Source organism: Lynx canadensis, chromosome D4, assembly GCF_007474595.2.
Source record: "Lynx canadensis isolate LIC74 chromosome D4, mLynCan4.pri.v2, whole genome shotgun sequence".
In the NCBI taxonomy this organism is placed as follows: domain Eukaryota; kingdom Metazoa; phylum Chordata; class Mammalia; order Carnivora; family Felidae; genus Lynx; species Lynx canadensis.
The window spans coordinates 71,642,951-71,661,370 of NC_044315.2; the positions used below are offsets into that span (position 1 = coordinate 71,642,951).

The window sequence follows — 18,420 nt, forward strand, 5'->3', positions numbered from 1 at the left end:
TATCAGGTCTTGTTAAGATTCATGACACAGGCCTAGCAGCTGCCCATTTGTTGGTCTTCCCAACTACCCTAGAAATTTATCCAGAAGACAGAAGCTAGGCCATCCAACTCAAGAGCAACTGGAATACCAGCATCCAATTCCCACATCTAGTTCACTGGGTTAAGTGTCCTCTTCTACCCACAATGCACTGGGCTTTACTCAATAATTATGAGGAGAGGATTTTCCCACATAGGTGATTTAGTCAATGCTATGCCTACCGAAGTGGTTAGCCCAAGGCTGGTTTGTACTCAATAAGTACTTGGTGAATAAATGAATAAAAGTTTAATTTAAAATCTCATAGCATACAAAACTCCAGCTAAAAAAAAAAAAAAAAAAAAAAAAAAAAAATGCCTTTTTCTGAATAACAATCAGATAGCAATATAAATACCTCCACAGAGTCCATCAGACCTTGCAAGAGGAGCTTCTGGTGAGGAAAATCTCCATCCCCAACTGGAAAATATCCCAGTGTTTGGATTGCTCGTTCTTTCATCTAAAAGAACAGAAAAATTTTTTTAAACAAAGTACATAACAGCTTTATCAGAGAACAGTGTTTCCAAAATGAGAGGACAGGGAGGAGTAGGCTGGCTAAAGCACTTATACACGCAAGTTTCTTCTTAAAAGTATCCAATTTTACATAATTATGTTTATAAGACACTGGAGGTAGAAAGACATAAAACTGAGTTCATTAAGGGTCCGTGGCTGCAAAAGAAGAAAGAAGAAAGCCTCTAAGTAGGTTTATTATCCTTCAAACTGTCTATAAATGTAGGTTTCTGGGCCTGGGTGACCTAAGATCAACTCACAGCTTGACCATTTTAGCAGCCTTTACAGGTATGTAACCTTAGGCAAGATACTCCATCTCTCTGTGATTCTATTTCCTCATCTGGGAAAACAGAGATGACAACTGTACCTACTTCACTAGACCTTTCAGAGAATTCAATTAATTAATGTATGCGAATCACTCAAGCACACACCTGGCACATTATAAGTGCTCACCAAGGGTTGATAATCACTAATTAGTTAATAACAGCTAACAAAAACTACACTGTGACATTCTCAGGAAGTTTTAAACGGTGTCCAGATCAAGAATCAGATTATGGGAGTGCCTGGGTGGCTCAGTCAGTTGAGCATCTGACTCTTGATTTCAGCTCAGGTCATGATCCCAGGACCACAGGATTGAGCCCCGCATCAGGCTCTGTGCTGAACATGGCGCCTGCTTAAGATTCATTCTCTCTCTCTCTCTCCTGTTTGTGCTTTCTCTCTCTAAAAAAAAAGAATAAAAAGGGTGCCTGGGTGGCTCAGTCAGTTAAGCATCTGACTCTTGATTTCAGCTCAGGTCTTGATCTCACAATTGGGGAGATCGAGCCCCAAATTAGGCTCTGTGCTGACAGTGCAGAACCTGCTTGGGATTCTCTCTCTCCTTCCCTCACTGCCCCTCCCCCATTCATTCTCTCTCTCTCTCTCTCTCTCTCTCTCTCTCTCAAAATAAATAAACTTAAAAAGAATAAGCTTATGTGTCTATTAAATTTGTAGCAAGTTGATTTATCTGCTCATTAAATCATATTATACTTCAACACTGAGGTACTCTGATCACAAATATAATGTTTTTAACTTTATGAAAATGTTTATCTGAAACTTAAAAATGATAAAAGTCCCTCTCCTCAGATATTACTCACCCCTCTTACTAATGCCCAGATTTCTTAAAACCAAATCGGCTGTCAGAGATTAAGATTTAGAGTTGTTCTAAAATTACAAACGTGATAAAACTATTTAACACTTTACAAACTAACACTTTACTATCCATTGTTTGCAGGACAAAAGAAGTACCTGATGCACTTAATTCTTTACCCAAATCCTAACAGGTATGGGCCTACACTGGAGCAGCTTGGCCAAATGGTGCATGCAGAAAGGCTGAACAAAATCACCCTTAACTCAAAATTAAACAGTCACCTAGACTTCCTGTATCATTCTCTTTTATATTAAATCCTTCCTCCAGCTGCATGGCCCTCTATCCTCATTACAACTGTGTTTTTGCTCATTTATGTATCTACAAATAGAAAGAATTTCAGAAAGGAAGGGAAAAAAAAGAAACTTGCCTTATTTGTTTCTTTACTGGAGGGTATTCTATTCAGTAAGCTTTCTACAAGATGCAATTTGGTGAAGCCAGATCCCTCACTGGGGATTGGGAGGGGACCGTTTCTGCCAATTTCACCCAGAGCTGTACAGGCAGCAATTGCCAGGAGGGGCGACGTACTGTCCAAAAACGAGCCTGAAAGCACATTGAGACAAAACTGAGAAGAATACACTTTTGCTCTTGGGATCCAGGGCAAGCAGCAAGGTACCTGAGATTGTTTTAAAGAGAGCACAACAAATCAAAGTCTACATTTCCCTCTAGTTGATAATTTGTTAGCATTTACTCAGTAACAAAACAACATAGAAATTAGGTAGACAGCACTGTACTCTGGTAAATGTTTAAGGTTTTTCCCATGAGGAAATATCACCTCCGTCATACTGAAACCTATGTATAGGAAAAAATATACAGAAAAACTAGAGTACTTTCATTGCTATTAAAAACACAGAATTTATCCAACACTAAGTAAGGTATTGTGAAAAGGCTTGTGCCTTTAAAGTGCAATGCTGCAAAAAGAAACTAAAATGCTGTATTAAATTTTAACCTAATTCAGACACTGCAACATCCAAGTCAGCATGAGCGTATTCATTACCTATCGTTTCAGTGGCGCTCTGAATGAGCTCCTCCTGGTCAGGCAGGAAATCGGCATTTGTCTCCGGGTCTTGTTGTTCGGCCATTCTCATTTTCTTCTTAGCCAAATATCTTCCTACTGTGAACCCCAATGCAAGCAAGGATCCGTGTTGTATCTCTGGGCTCTGAATTTAACCACACAACAGCATACGTGTCTGTCACTCTCTCACACATGCAAGAATGCACCGAAATAACTATGTTTCTTACAGTCATCTCCAATAAAACATAAGGCCAGACAACAAAGTGATCATTTGAGATTCGACCGAATACTAATGAATCTGGGGTTTCTAACACTCAAGAATTCTAAGAAGGCAAGCTGGGTCTTGACTCACTTCAAGTAATTCCCTAATCCTACACCCACTCCATGTCGGTGTGAAGGGGCTCTCCTGCAGGCCCCCCTGTAGCACCCATACATTCTTCTAGCTTAGAGCACTTACGTAACTACATTACCACAATCTTTAAGCCTAACTTCTCCCTACCGCCAACAAAATACAATGAGCAGATGCTATTTCTAACTGCTAAAACCTCTAAACACAAAGTTGAGGTCTGAATGTTTGCAAGCACATGCTTTCTGATAGAAAAGGCACAATGAGAGGCACCAGTAGATGGGGAAAGAAAAAGGAACTAACATTTCTGAGCACCTGTAGTACTAGGGATCCTCATGTATTTACTGAATTCCCAGCACCTAAAATTCAGCACCTAAATCAGACACGAGGCACTCAAAGTTGTTGCACAGAATGAATTAATCAATGTATTATCTATCATCTATCTCACTTACTCTTCACAATCATAAAAGTTCCTTTTAGAAATGAGAAGACAAAACCTAAAAACAGATGCTTTTGGAAAGCTCCGCCATCTCCCCCAAAAAAGAATAAAGACAAAACTGGTAACATACATGATTGTCTTTTGTAGTCTTTATAAGCTGTTCTATCATTGACTTCAACTCATTTCCAGACACTGTAGACACCACCACAGAATAAAACAATGCTGCCAGTTCACGCATCTCTTCTTTACTGCTATTCATCAGACTCTGAGTGGTGTAAGAAACAAATATATACATCATATGCAATCATCTTCCTACTGACAACATCTGACATTTAAAATTAATAATACGATATATTCAATCTATTGGTATCTGCAAGAAAATAACACAATAGGCTATTATTTAAAAGTAAAAGCTGAATTATATATCAAAATGTCCTATGCCTTTTCATCAAAAATATAAAACATAAAACACAAAGAATTAATACACAGATGATCTAAAACAGAGGTCAGGGTGCCTGGCTGGCTCAGCCAGAGGAGCATCCGACTCTTGATCTCCAGGTCATGAGTTCGAACGTCATGAGTGTAGAGATTACTTAAATAAAAAAAATTAAAGCAGAGATCAACAAATGTTTTCTGTAAAGGGCCAACTAGGCTTTGTGGGACCTATGATCTGTGTTGCAACAACTCCATTCTGCCACTGTAGCACAAAAGCAGCCACAGGCAACAGGTAAATGAAAGGGTATATATGTGTTCCAGTAAAACTTTATGGACTCTATAATTCTCATGTATCAGAAAATGTTATTCATCTTTTTTTTTTTCAACTATTTAAAAATTAAAAACTGAGGTGCCTGGGTGGCTGAGTCAGTTGAGCCTCTCACTCTTGATTTTGACTCAGGTCATGATCCCAGGGTCATGAGATAGAGCCCCGGTGTTGGGCTCCATGCTGAGTGTAGAGCCTGCTTAAAATTCTCTCTCTCTGCCCCTCCCCTGCTTGCTCATACACGTTCTCTCTCTCTAAAAAAATAATTTTTTTTTTCAACATTTATTTATTTTTGGGACAGAGAGAGACAGAGCATGAACGGGGGAGGGGCAGAGAGAGAGGGAGACACAGAATTGGAAACAGGCTCCAGGCTCTGAGCCATCAGCCCAGAGCCTGACGCGGGGCTCGAACTCCCGGACCGCGAGATCGTGACCTGGCTGAAGTCGGACGCTTAACCGACTGCGCCACCCAGGCGCCCCTAAAAAAATAATTTTTAAAAAATTAAAATACGAAGGGACGCCTGGGTGGCTCAGTCAGTTGAGCATCCGACTTCGACTCAGGTCATGATCTCACACTCATGGGTTCGAGCCCCGCGTCAGGCTCTGTGCTGACAGCTCAGAACCTGGAACCTGCTTCGGATTCTGTATCTCCCTCTCTCTCTGCCCCTCCCCCACTCGCACTTTCTCTCTCAAAAATAAATAAACATAAAAAAATTTTTTTAGGGACGCCTGGGTGGCTCAGTTGGTTGGGCGTCCAACTTCGACTCAGGTCATGATCTCACGGTCCATGAGTTTGGGCCCCACGTCAGGCTCTGTGCTGACAGCTCAGAGCCTGGAGCCTGTTTCAGATTCTGTGTCTCCTCCTCTCTCTGACCCTCCCCTGTTCATGCTCTGTCTCTCGCTGTCTCAAAGATAAATAAACGTTAAAAATTTTTAAAAAAAATTTTTTTTAAACTGACATATGAAAACCATTCTAAGCTTGCAGGCCATACAAGAACAGGAGGCAGGCCAGATCTGGTACATGAACCACAGCTTAATGACCCCTGATCTACATGATCAAAAGTCAGAAACTCTGACATCATTTTACAATCAGCAAATATTCACAAGGAATAAAAAAAACCTTTTAAGCCAGAAGCGATTTCATGAGACCAGATTTTCCAGAAAAGTGCAAAACTCACACCTCTTGGTATATTACATTCATGCTTTCACACTAAGAGATAATCTGTACATTTTACCATAACTCAAGTTCCATTTTCCAAAAAGAACTGCATTAGGTGGCACAAGAGGTATATGAAACTGTATGAGCCATACCTGTACTAAAAACAATGTTTCACTTTGCAGTGCAATTCAAATTTAACTGAGCATCTTGAATTTTTCTTTGTTAAACCTGGCAACGCTTTTGGTGTGAGCATGGGACAAGAACACTCTCCTACATGGCTGGTGGGAGTGTAAACTGGTACTGCTCATATGCAGGATGCTTGTATCCCTCAAAAATGCTAAGCCTATGTCCTCAATTCCACTTCTAGGGAATCCATCTAAAAAATATACTGCCTTATATTCAAAATGATAGACTGTTCACTGCAGCAAACTGGAAGCACCCTAACTGACCATCAGTGGGGCTCTAGAATAAATTATGGCACATTTATATAATGGAAAAAATGAAGCCATTAAAGACAATATCCTCTCCGTAGTTCTACAGGAGTACCTACGCATTTTAACTTTAAGCGATAGAAGTAAGATACAACATGGTGTGAAATTTAAAAAAAACGTGAAACAACAACAATAAAACAGTGTGAAAACAGAGAGAATCCCAAGAAGTCTCTGTGCTGTCAGCGTGAAGCCTGACACAGGGCTTGAACCCATGAACCTTGAGATCATGACCTAAGCTGAAATCAAGAGTCAGACGCTTAATCGACTGACCCACCCAGGTGCCCCACATATTTTTTATTTAAACTACAAATCTATTTTTTTTTAACTTTTAAAACAGAAAAACATAATTTTTTTTTATCTATATGATTCTCAATTCATCTCTCACTCTCATCTAGATGGATCATTGAGATACACTAACCTAACATGCTTCCCAGGAAGTGTTTGGTAGGAGAGTTTTCAAAATGGCCCAAAGGTAGGAATGGTCATAGCAACACTAGCAGGAAGACGAAATCCTAAGACTACAGTGAAAAATATACAGAATCAAAGAGAAATGTACATGTATAGGATGTACCTTTATCCATTCTGTTTTGTCTACAAATTTGGCAGCCAGTTTTTCTGGATACACAGAGACAGCTTCCAGTAGACAGTACATGACTGGCAAACCTAAATGAGACAGAATTCCGTTTTAGCTTCAAGAAAAGTGGTAAACACAATGGGTTCACTAAATTCCTTTTACGTATAAGGCCCCTCCTTTGGAAGGCATCTCCCAGTTCTACAAAACAAAAATCAACTTAAATCCAGTATGTGATTCAATACAGCAAGTTTACAGACTAAATACCTATAAAAAGATATACCATTCTTCATACCCACTTCCAAAGTAAAAAACATTATTTATTGTTAGCATTTCTTTCTGAAGGAGTAACAGTGCATCCAGGATGAATCAAGTAAGTTTAGAAAAGAAACAAAGACTAATGTTCAGGTACAGGAGTGAAGAGAGTTAAGATTAGATTTTTGCCTAAGTGCTTTACCATCTGTCCTCAGCCGCACAACCACCTACCTCCAACACCTGCCAGCAGCTGCTGAAGCAGGCCAATGTAGATCTGAACAGGGTTGGTCTCTCCACTCTTGGAAGAAGATGATGAGGATGTCGCCTGGCTACCTGACATCAGAGTCCGTATGTAGCGTCCAATGGCCGGGGCGTGATCTTGCATATCGGCCAAACTCTGGGAGGTGGGCACCACTCCCGCACTGTGCGCTAGGCACGTGCGCAAGTACAGGACGATCTGAAAGCAGAAGGAGGAAAAGCAGTCAAGCTCCTCAAGAAGTCAGTGTGGGAGGGTGTGCTGCAAAAGGACACTTTCCTAGCTTCATTTCCCCACCCTCCCTCATAAAGTTATTCGACAATCCTCACAAAAGCTGGAAAACATGACTCAGTAAGTTAACTGAAATTACAGTAATGCAGCACAGTTTACATAACAAGCTTTTATAAATCCAAAGAGTGTTTTTAGTGGAGTTTAATGGAGTTAAAATGCAAACTCAACTTTTTTAAAGTCTAAACAATTACAACAAAATCGTTATATTTTAAAAGAGGTGGGGGGGGAGAGAGAGAGAGAAAGGGGAAGGGGGAGAGAGAGAGAGAGAGAGAGAGAGAGAGAGAGAGAGAGAGCAGAAACCTGGGGCAAATCATCTATTCCTGTAGAACTCCAGTTGTATTTAACCTCTACCAACGTAAGAATTTGAGAATATGGGTTCGTACCATCTACCAAAGAGTAGAGACAACACCATAAAAACTTGTGATACAAACTGGCTAACAAGGAGTCCTCTGGAAGTTCTTCCCTTGAGAGCTAAAATAGGACAGGTGATAATTCCACCGTAGGTATTCTTACTCACTCTGAACAAGATTACCTCCTGTTGTTTAATTAGTGCAAGTCAATGACCTAAATAGATAACCCAAACAACCTCGGCATATTGTTGGCTTTAAATTCAAATCTAATTTGCTGTAATAATTTGCTGAAAATAACAACAATAATCAATGCAGAGCACCCAGTTCCTCCACAAAGAGAATCTCACTGAGCTAAATATACTTAAAGACTCCACCATGAATTAAAATAATACCAATTACCAAGGGGCACCTGGGTGGCTCAGTCAGTTAAGCATCGTAACTCTTTTGATTTTGGTTCAGGTCATGATCTCACGGTTTATGAGATCAAGCCCCACATCGGGCTCTATGTACCGATAGCACGGAGCCTGCCTGGGATTCTTTCTCTCCCCCTCTCTCTGCCCCTCCCCCGTTCTCACTCTCTCTCTCAAAATAAATAAACTTTTTAAAAACTTAAATAAATAAATAATAAAATAATACCAATTACCAAATGCTTTTTTTCTAATAAACAACCTGGTGAAAAACAATGACATCACAATATAGGTTTATGTAGAACACAAAAAAGTTCGGACATCTCTTTGGGTGTGACATGATCTTTCAGAATGTGTAGAGAGAGAGAAATGGAAACCTATCCCAGTCCCACCTCTCCAAAGGCCGCTGGGTTAAACGGAAGGACAGTGGTCCCAGTCATGTACTTGGCTGGAGTTTTCATTCGATGGGAAGCCTGATAAAAATAAACCAAAAACAAACACTATTACTAAAAAATGGAGCACATGTGCCCCTCCTGAATTCAAACACAATTGTATTTCTAACTACATTATTGTTTGCTACAGTTTTTTTCTAGTCACAGCATTTTTCCATCAATCATGCTGACTGCACATGTCCCTCAAACCCTAAATGACAGGTGTGGTGTTTTTTTCCTGGCTTTTCTCTCCTTTTCTCCTGGCATGTTTACTGCTTGTTTAAAAAGAATAAACTGCTCCAGGCATCTATTAACAGTCACCTCGGGCCACTGCAGGCCCGTTATTTTCATTACTAATGGAGCACGAGGAAAATATGTGCAAAAAAGCATCTTCTGACCACAAATGTGACTATGCTATAGAGAATTATGGCTACCTAGTCCTGACCTCCAACTCCCTTAAGATATCTGTCTGAGCAGAAAGCTAGGACTACCAGCATACTCAAAGAAACACTGATGTAAAAAGAGGGCCAGGATCAGGACTGGGGGGTCACGATAGCCAACACTCTGTCTGATCCACCAGCAGACAGAACTGCGCACACGTGGGAGGTTTGCAAAAGCAGATGTGATGCCCTCCTATGATCAGAGTGGAAAAAATCTGACCTATTTCCTGAAGTATTCTTAAACTTATGGTTCCTAAATAATTCTCTCAAAAAATAAAAAAGGAGACCTATGTTTAAGAATGTCATACCAAGGGGAAAATTTTTAAACCTAGCCAGAATGTTAAAGAGCATATAAGGAATTATAAGTAATTCAGAATGGGGCAAAACAAATCAATTTTGAGAATTACATTTTCTTCATTTTGTATTCTCTTCCTCTACTGTAAATATTAACATTGTTAAAAACCTTACTACTATTCAACATTTAGCAATGACATTTCAAATATGTCACCTAAAAATGCGTTTATTTTTATCATTCATTATATGACCCACACTAATTTTCTGAAGTTAAATGCCATACCTTTTCTTGAATATAATACACCATTTCTGGGAAAGAAGGCATCTGCTTAGAAGCATTTTCTTTTCTGTTTCTACCAGGAAGACATCTTAATACTCGCTGTGCCTCTCCATGAACTTCTTCTCGTCTTTCAGAAAGACAAATAAAAATAAAAAATTAATTTCAATAATGGCAAAATGATCGTTTGATGATTAAGAACAGCAATTTTATTTGACAGCTGGGGTTCTGAGAAAATGTCCTAAATACGTTCTTGGCTATCTAAGAAAAAAGTCATAAAATACACTGCAAGAAATTACTTCTCTTTGGAAATATCTTGAGATTTGAACAGTTATGTGGCTTGCCCAGAAATAAACAAGATAGGGTATAACTACAGGTCTCTATCATATCAAGGGCCATATTTTTAACTCTTTAATAAATTGCTTCTAAATTCCATAGACCAACATTAAAAACAATATAAATTTTAGTAATTTTCAAATAATTTTAAATGAACCCAAATTCAAATTAACACCTTTTGAAACTTACGGATCTCCTGCAGCTAGTAAGAGCAAATATCTGGACGGTATATGATCTGAGGGAAACACCGTGCTAGCAAATTTCACAGCCACCTGTCGAACTTGAACTTCAGGCTATTTGACACATGAATTCATGTACACACAAACACATACGGATTTTAAAAAAAGAAGAAGAACTCAATTAGCAACAATTCATTCCAGTCAAGATAAGCCATCTTAATTGTAAACAATCAAAATTAAAACTGCTATTTTAGGAAGTATGTCTAAATAAATAAAGACAAATCATGTGTTGAAAATCTTTAATCAAGTTGTTTAGAAGCTTTGGAAAGTGACATCACTTAAAAAGTACTTTTATGATCTAAAAGGACCCTCCAAGTAAAGCAGGAAGACCCACCAAGACCATACATAGCCAGAGAATCTCTCTGGACGTGCACATCCTCAGCCCAACTTTGGGACCAAGGTCACTGCAGTTTCTGGCCATCACCCCTGCTTCCCCAATTCTCAAACTGTTAGTCACATGAATGAAATTAAGACATTCTGCAGCGAACACAAACAGAGGTTACTTGGAATCTCTACAAATTTGGAGCAAAATATGTCCAAATTCTTCAGATTAGCTCTAGTTAAAACAGACTCCAAAGCAGTTTCAACTACGTAAACATATGCAATGAACTTAAATAGATTAAGTATCTGTGAATACAAAGTTCAACCGGAGAAGCAGTTGAAGAATCTGTATTCTGAAAAACCTTATTCTCATGCACTTCCCCCGCCCCAGGTCCTTCTCTTAGTCACAAACCTAACATCGTGAGAGAGCGATAGTAAGAAACAGATACTGTCCTACATTCAGGTCTATCTTGCTCTTTATCATTCCTTGAGCTACAATAAACAGCAATGATATTAAGGACTAGTTCGTATGATTTAGCCTACAGTCTGGTTGCTTTCAGTGTAGTCTAAGAATATAAATTAGCTTTGCTGTAGTAATACTGTTACATGATTTTATCCGTGTAGGTACAACCAGCACCCATATGCATTGTACAAGCATCATGCATCCTTGTAAGGTTACCTAGGGAAAGTCTTAAGTATTCTAATGAGTTTCCAAAAAGCCTGCACTTCTTTGTCCACAATATATGACTATGAACCATGTACAAGAGCATCTGACAATGGAACTCTACGTACAGTAATTTTCTTAAGTGTATATAATAATCCTGTCATATTTCAATAGAAACCAGATACCTTTCTGAACCTTCAGTAATTCCCTCGATATGAATATATTAAATATGCCAGCCACATTTCAGTAGGACACAACATATTAATCACACTAAGACTTTTTGACATCATTCCCTCTTCTAATCTCCCTTTCTACTCCTAGAAATGGAGGACAAAGAACTGACCACAGCAAATACATATTATTTTTTATTGTATAATATATATTGCATATACATATTGCATGTACATATTGAGTACATATAGATAACTCAAAATTCTCTACAAACAACCATGACAGCCAAATAAAGTCTAGAAGGAAGAAGAGTATGTGTGATGGTACTGGCTTACTTCCTACACACTCATTATAATGTATAAAATTTGTCTTTCTCTCCTGCTTAGCCAGTGGACTGTAGGGTTCAACTACCAGGTAAGACAAAAGACTTCCAACTTGGGAAAACACAACATTAAGAACAGTTTCCCAACATGAAAGGCTTTAAACATAAAGCCTCTCTCTGTGAATATCACCACTCCCTCTTCCCTAAAATCATATTCCCATCACAAAGTATCAAAAATCAACCATTAGGGGCGCCCGGGTAGCTCAGTCAATCAAGCGCCGACTTCGGCTCAGGTTGTGATCTCAGTTCATGAGTTTAAGCCCCATGTCAGGCTCTGTGCTGACAGCTCAAAGCCTGGAGCCTGCTCCCCATCCTATGTCTCCTCTCTCTACCCCTACCCCACTCACGCTCTGTCTCTCTCTCTCTCTCAAAAATAAAATAAACATTAAAAAAAATTTTTTTAATAAAAAAAAAATCATCATAAAGCACAGCCCAAATGAAAGCAAATATTCTTCTTACTTGTCAAGATAGTTAAGGAGAAAAGCAATTCAAATTTTGTTCTTAAAAATGTAAAATGTCTATATTGCCAGCCTCTCCAGTTCACATAGCTGGACCTACCTTTATTAAGTATGAAGCCACAAGTGCCTCCATGAGAGTTCGCTGTGCTCCCTCCAAAGTACTATAAGCTCCAACCATCATAGATAACGCTTCTTGAATAGCAAGCCGAGTCTCAGGCTCTTCCTATAAGTATGATAAAAATAGCATTTCCCTCCTGTCAGGTGTCCAGGTCAGCATCCAAATGGAAAGCATAAACTTGCCAGGTGTTTCCCTACCTTACACAGGGCTTCAAAAAGCTGCTGCACAAGAGCTATATCCTTAGTGAATAAATGGGGCATTCGACTGTAAGAGAATATAAGACCATTGTTATGATCATACATTTCCACAAGGTTGAAAGAAAATGCAACTAAACGAAAATTTTCTTGAATTGCATTTTCATCTCTGAACACAATGTCAACATCATTAGATTACCTCCCCCAAAGAGCCAAATACTTTTTAAAGCGAATATTTAATTCTTCAGCTGTCTAATCCAAGTAACCATGATTTAAATACATACTGTCCAGATATTCCCTTTACAATATTCCATGCATTCAGTTAGCATTTCTGATTTTAATAGGAAAAAAAACACAATTAAGACTAAACTGCTATTTAAACTAAAGGCTATCGGACAAGTGCGGTATCGGGGGATCTAGGGTGGCTTTTTTCTGAGCCCCAAAGATCCTTTCCCTGCACAGTACAGAAGAGCAAGACCCAATCTACACGGGCCAGTACAAAACCTGTACCATGGACGGAAGCACCATATGGTGCTACTGAGGGTGCTGTACCTCTATCTCCCTGCTTTGAAATATAGTGAAGGAAGAGGAAACCAGGAGAAAGTAGAAAAAGGAAATCATACTAAGCAGGAAAAAAAAAAAATCCACCTTTGGAAACAGGGCCACCCAGAATCATAATATAGCACTATCAGAAAAGAGAGCCAAAGAGATAATCCTTGATGACTGGGATTATAAAGACTGGTAATAAAGAAGCCACAAGAACACTTAAGATCAATCAAATGTCTCCAGGGTGCAAGAAAAAGTAACCCATCATGACACAATCCAGTTCAAAATATCATTTCAAGACTACCATTTAATATGGAAACATACCTTCAAATGTAAATTGAAACATCTCACATCATTTTCCTACTACAAGGAAAACATTTCTAAACAACCTATGGCTTAAATACATTTCCTTTCAAAGTCAGAAAAAAAATTATTCTCCATCTATTATTAAATGCCACATAATTTCTCTTAGGTTTACCAACAGGATATCTCTCACTGAAGAAGAGTTTACTCACCTGGAGAGTTTTCCAACAGCTGAATATGCCATTGACAGTAGCTTAGGATCCTTGAAATTAAGAAGAAAAAAAAAGAACAAAAAACAGACAAAACAAAAAATACAGTAAACAGCAAAACATTTTTGCTGCAATTACATGCATTATTTTACTCCTTGTTAAACCTGGTCTCACTCTGCCTAACTACAAGATATTAACATCTGAACAAAACAAACCAACAAAAAAATCCAAACCCAGAATCATCACACTACTAAAAGGAAAAGGAAAAACAAAAATGAAACTTTGCATCCCCAACTCACTCCAAAAGGAAATGCAGATGTCATAAATGAAAGGGTTCTCTTAGTTGTGCTAAGTTCAGGGTATTTGCAACACTATGTAACCTGCAAACACCAAAATTCACCTTCAACACACTGGGAAAACAGCTGAACTTAGCAGAAAATTCACCACTGGTCACACACTAGGGTCCTCCATCTCTAACCCAAAACTGTGATAAGCTAAGCGAAGAACAATTACCTACAAGTCGGCATAACAAACAGCTTCCTCTCATATCTTCCATTATAAAAAATTATAGGGATCACAGTCATCAAGAGAGTGAGGTTCCCTCCTCAGACAGACAGAATTTTACATCGTTTTATGAAAGCCAATAGTCTGATGCCTCAAAACAAAGTAACCCCTCTGTGAGCTGAAGTTTATACAATTAGCATAGGGCTCACTCTTCTGCACCTAAATGGACACTCTTAAGGAGTCATCTGTTGGGAAGACAGGCAGGTGTCATCTCCAAGTACAGGGATCGGGGCCCTGTGGTTTTACCTGGCCTCTCTAATCTATTTTTAAATATACAAATTCTCCCCTAAAAACCCAAAAGCACTTTTATTTCTACCGACCATCCCAAGCATCTGACTATCCATGCCATAAAAATAACCTGGAAGGTTCCTTAGGCCTCAAAAACCACACAAATACTATTCAATAAAAGACAGGAGAGCCAAGCCCCCAAAACACAACTGCACACCAAAGAATGGCTTTTCACTAATAATACCTGTTAATGTGCATTCAGTGCGCCGATAATGGTGTGTGATCTCCTTTAATCTTCACAATAATCCAATGAAGAGGTATTATTTTTCCAATCAAGAGCAGAGCTCCAAAGATTTTAAGCCACTCATCAAAGGACAAAACTAGGATTCAAACTCAATTCTAACTCCAAATGCCAGGATCTTAGTGACTATACCACTGCAAACATGCATTTGTGTGTAGCTCAGACTTAGGAAAATAACGCTAACTGGAGTTCTTAAATCTTACTTTCTTTAGCAAATTCACCTGAACTAATGAAGACGGCATGGCACGAGGGACACAGCCAGGACAAACAGGATTCAAAACACTTGGTTTCAAGGAAGCCTCATCTCACTGAGCTTAAGGAATCAAAAACTTACTGAATGCATGTTGTTACAGAATTGTGAATAGGTAAAAGCTCAGCCCTTAAGAATTAACACTATTTCTGAATCTAAGCAAATCCAAATAAACATCCACATGAAAACAAATCATAAAATAAAATTTAATTCTTTCCATTCCATTTTTGCATAGTGCCTAAAAGCAGAATAAAGTGCAAATGCTTTAAAAAAGATAAGACCTCTCAAAATTCATATCAATTTTTTTAACACTTAGTTCCAAAAAAAAAAAAAAAAAAAAGCAAAAGGTGGCAGTAATTTCTGAAATTTGTACCACTTCAAGTAAAAATGCTAGAAATGATGGAACAACAGCAAACTGTAACTAACTAAACCAACATGTAGACCAGAAAGGTGGATAACATTCTAAAATAGAAGCTGTTAACAATATGTAAAAGACAAGTCACTTACTTCTTTATATTCATTGATTAGCTTGGTCAGGCCATTCAAAAGCATTGGACCTAGGGGCTTAATCTTGATTTCTGGACAACTTTAAAAAAAATAGCACACATACACAAAGCAAGATAAAAATCTCATTATTTATCTATTCAGATGATTACTTCAAATAGAGACACAACTGAAATAAATTAAAATAATCTATTGAAACCTACAATTTTTTTTTTTTTTTAAGATGAACAAACATGGATTTCTTTCTGGATAGGAAAGAAATACTTGAAACATCTGATCATTCCAACAGCTTGAAATCTTACAGTCAAATAGTTGAAAAAACTTACGTTATACAAATGTGATGCACAAACTGCAAGGATAATGTTCTCAATTTTGAATTTGTATTTGTACCAAAAAGTCCGTCATACACCACCTACAAGAAAGGGACAATGACAATACCAATTAATAGCAGCAATTTACTATTTTCAAATATTAGGATTCAACAGATCTTGCGCACCACCCCTCATTCTTCAAAATTAATGATTATAATCATTTTAGCTGACCACCGTAGGAAGCCAGCCAATCAGTGGCTCCAATCAGTAGTCCATGAAGTACAAACACAAAGGTTGACCTTACAAGTCTGCAAAACTTGTGGCTCTACCACCAGAAAGCAACAGAGCTCACAGCGGGCCCCCTCTCTGCCACTCTGTACCACACAGGGGACACTATCAGATAAAACCACTTTGGGTGTATTAAGTTCCCCAATTATATGCAGTCATTCTGAACAGATTATATAAAAACTTCACAGAAAACACCAAGATTAAAGCATTCTACAAGCGGACAGTCGGGACATAGGTGCTCCATGTATTGTGTAGTCATGTCTAGGTGGCAAAAGAGCACACACAGTACATGAGTTTTGGGCAGCATCCAGAAGGCTCAAAGAAATCTAAATTTCCCAAATTTCTACTTTTTATGGGATAGTCTTACCATTAAAAAAAAAAAATCTCCTTACACTGGTTCCCAAAACTACTAGTAGTATTCTGATCTTACTTAACAACGACATGTGACTGAACACAGAACAGGACTGAGCCTCTAATGGGTAACCGACACTATGCAAGGTGTTGCGAGATACAAAGAGGGCAGCATCGCTCCCGAGGCACTCGATCGTGTTGAGGGGTCAAAATGTACATACATTAAAAATGATATAGGACAATATATAATCACATGCTACTTTTTTGGAAAAGACTTTTAGAAAATTTATCTGATAATGCTATATTATATAGAGTAATATGGTAAAATGAAAGAAGCAAAAGGAATAATCAACACTAATGTTTTGTCAGAAAAAATAAAATTCATGGTGCTTACATTATATGCAAAGAATTATGCTACGTTCAAAATCAAGATGAGGTAACATATGACTAATTAAAGGCACTGGTATCAGGAAAGAAGAGGCTCATCTAAATGATACCTTGAAGGATTCTATGACTGAAAGGTGGAGGGGGTGGGCAGGGCCAATTATGTAGAACAGTAATATGCAATCATTAAAAACAGGAATATAACAAAGAACGTGTGCGATGAACAAGGAGTTTGTCTTTGAATATACAAAGTTTCGGCTAGATTTATTTTGAAAACACTAAATAACTACAAATAAATTACACACCTACAGGATACTCTGTCACAAAATTCTAGCTGCTTATTATGTAACATAGTGTTACTACAACCAAATATTCTGAACCAAAATTATCAAGACACTGTCTGGGAAACAGTGCTTGGGAATACCAATTATAAAACACCAATCATGAAAAAGAAATGAAAGAAGCTCCGTGATAATTTTATGTTTAAGGAGACACAAAACAATACTTTAAAGTTACTCAAATCTTAGAGTGCCAGATATGGAGAATACAAGTTTTATCATCTAAGAGGAGGAAGCAGCCACTGATACAAAATAGGCTTTAAGAGGGAGAGATGCTAAGAAGTCTATGTCCACCATACAGTGAACACGAAGGAGAGCGTTCTCATTCTGGGACTGAAAGAGAAGGGTGGCAGGAAATGGGAACATTTTTCAGACGGGAGGTAGCACACTGGAGTGCATCCTGAAACATGAGTAGATGTTTACCAAGCTAAAGGGGGAAGAGGAGCTCTGCCAGGTAAAGGGAACATTCTGAGCAGAGACAGAGCCATGAAAACAGTATATTTCAAGAGGAACAATTTTTGTTGGAGCTTAAGGTACAGGGTAAGGTGGGGGTGGGGGGCAAGAGAGGAGACCGGAAGATAAATAACTGCTAACTTTTCAGCGGTTACTAGGAACCTGATAATTGAATGAGAACTAGTCACTGCTAGTGGGGAAAAAAATTTCGGGTGGAAATTTAGGGTGGAAAAAAAATTTTTTTAGAAAAACAGGAAAAGCTCTGACACTGATTTAAGCTCAAAAGCAAATAACTAATGACAAAATTATACCCAAATCTCTCTATTCCTGAGCTCTGCTGGTCACCACTTGGATAAAACGTAAGAGCTTTTGCAGAGGGACTCATCCCACATCAAAAGAGAGTATAAGGATTTCCAATGCAGCAAAAGCCCTGGTGGCAACAGAGAAAACAGAATGGCTGTGGGCATGAGGAAGGGAAACAAGATAGGAGATTACTGGAATAACCAAAATAAGAAAGGACAGTCTCAATTAACACCAGCATGAAATATAGGGAGATAAAGACATTAAGAAGGCAGAATCAAGAGGATTTGGCCATTGTCATCACATGGGGTTCTTTTCCACTTAACTGACTGGTAGAAACTTGTTCACTTAAAAACATTTTTGGAGCACATGAGTGGCTTAGTCAGTTAAGTGTTCAATCTTGATTTCGGCTCAGGTCATGATCTCATGGTTCATGGGTTCAAGCCCTACGTCAGGTTCTGTGCTGACAACGCACAGCCTGCTTGGGATTCTCTCTTTCTCTCAAAATAAACAGGTAAGCTTAAGAAAAGAAAAAAGAAGAGAAAAGGAGAAAAGGAGAAAAGGAGAAAAGGAGAGGGAAGGGTAGGGAAGGGAAGGGAAGGGAAGGGAAGGGAAGGGAAGGGAAGGGAAGGGAAGGGAAGGGAAGGGAAGGGAAGGAAAAAGA

The 18,420-nt window shown here is 38.6% G+C and overlaps 1 protein-coding gene across 4 annotated transcripts in view; it reads right to left on the reverse strand.

Annotated features, from left to right (window-relative positions):
- The window catches only part of ECPAS (Ecm29 proteasome adaptor and scaffold), a 108,888-nt gene that overhangs the window by 42,683 nt on the left and 47,785 nt on the right, over positions 1 to 18,420 (reverse strand). For all 4 annotated transcript variants that reach the window (XM_030292633.1, XM_030292631.1, XM_030292632.1 and 1 more), the window contains exons 10-23: positions 15,658 to 15,743; positions 15,335 to 15,413; positions 13,488 to 13,537; positions 12,430 to 12,496; positions 12,215 to 12,337; positions 10,069 to 10,172; positions 9,550 to 9,673; positions 8,494 to 8,574; positions 7,029 to 7,254; positions 6,543 to 6,634; positions 3,693 to 3,827; positions 2,760 to 2,922; positions 2,133 to 2,305; positions 428 to 529 (exon numbers count right to left, since the gene is read on the reverse strand). In XM_030292633.1, coding sequence (XP_030148493.1) covers positions 428 to 529; positions 2,133 to 2,305; positions 2,760 to 2,922; positions 3,693 to 3,827; positions 6,543 to 6,634; positions 7,029 to 7,254; positions 8,494 to 8,574; positions 9,550 to 9,673; positions 10,069 to 10,172; positions 12,215 to 12,337; positions 12,430 to 12,496; positions 13,488 to 13,537; positions 15,335 to 15,413; positions 15,658 to 15,743 — 1,605 coding nt within the window. The remainder of the gene's footprint in view (positions 1 to 427; positions 530 to 2,132; positions 2,306 to 2,759; positions 2,923 to 3,692; positions 3,828 to 6,542; positions 6,635 to 7,028; positions 7,255 to 8,493; positions 8,575 to 9,549; positions 9,674 to 10,068; positions 10,173 to 12,214; positions 12,338 to 12,429; positions 12,497 to 13,487; positions 13,538 to 15,334; positions 15,414 to 15,657; positions 15,744 to 18,420) is intronic.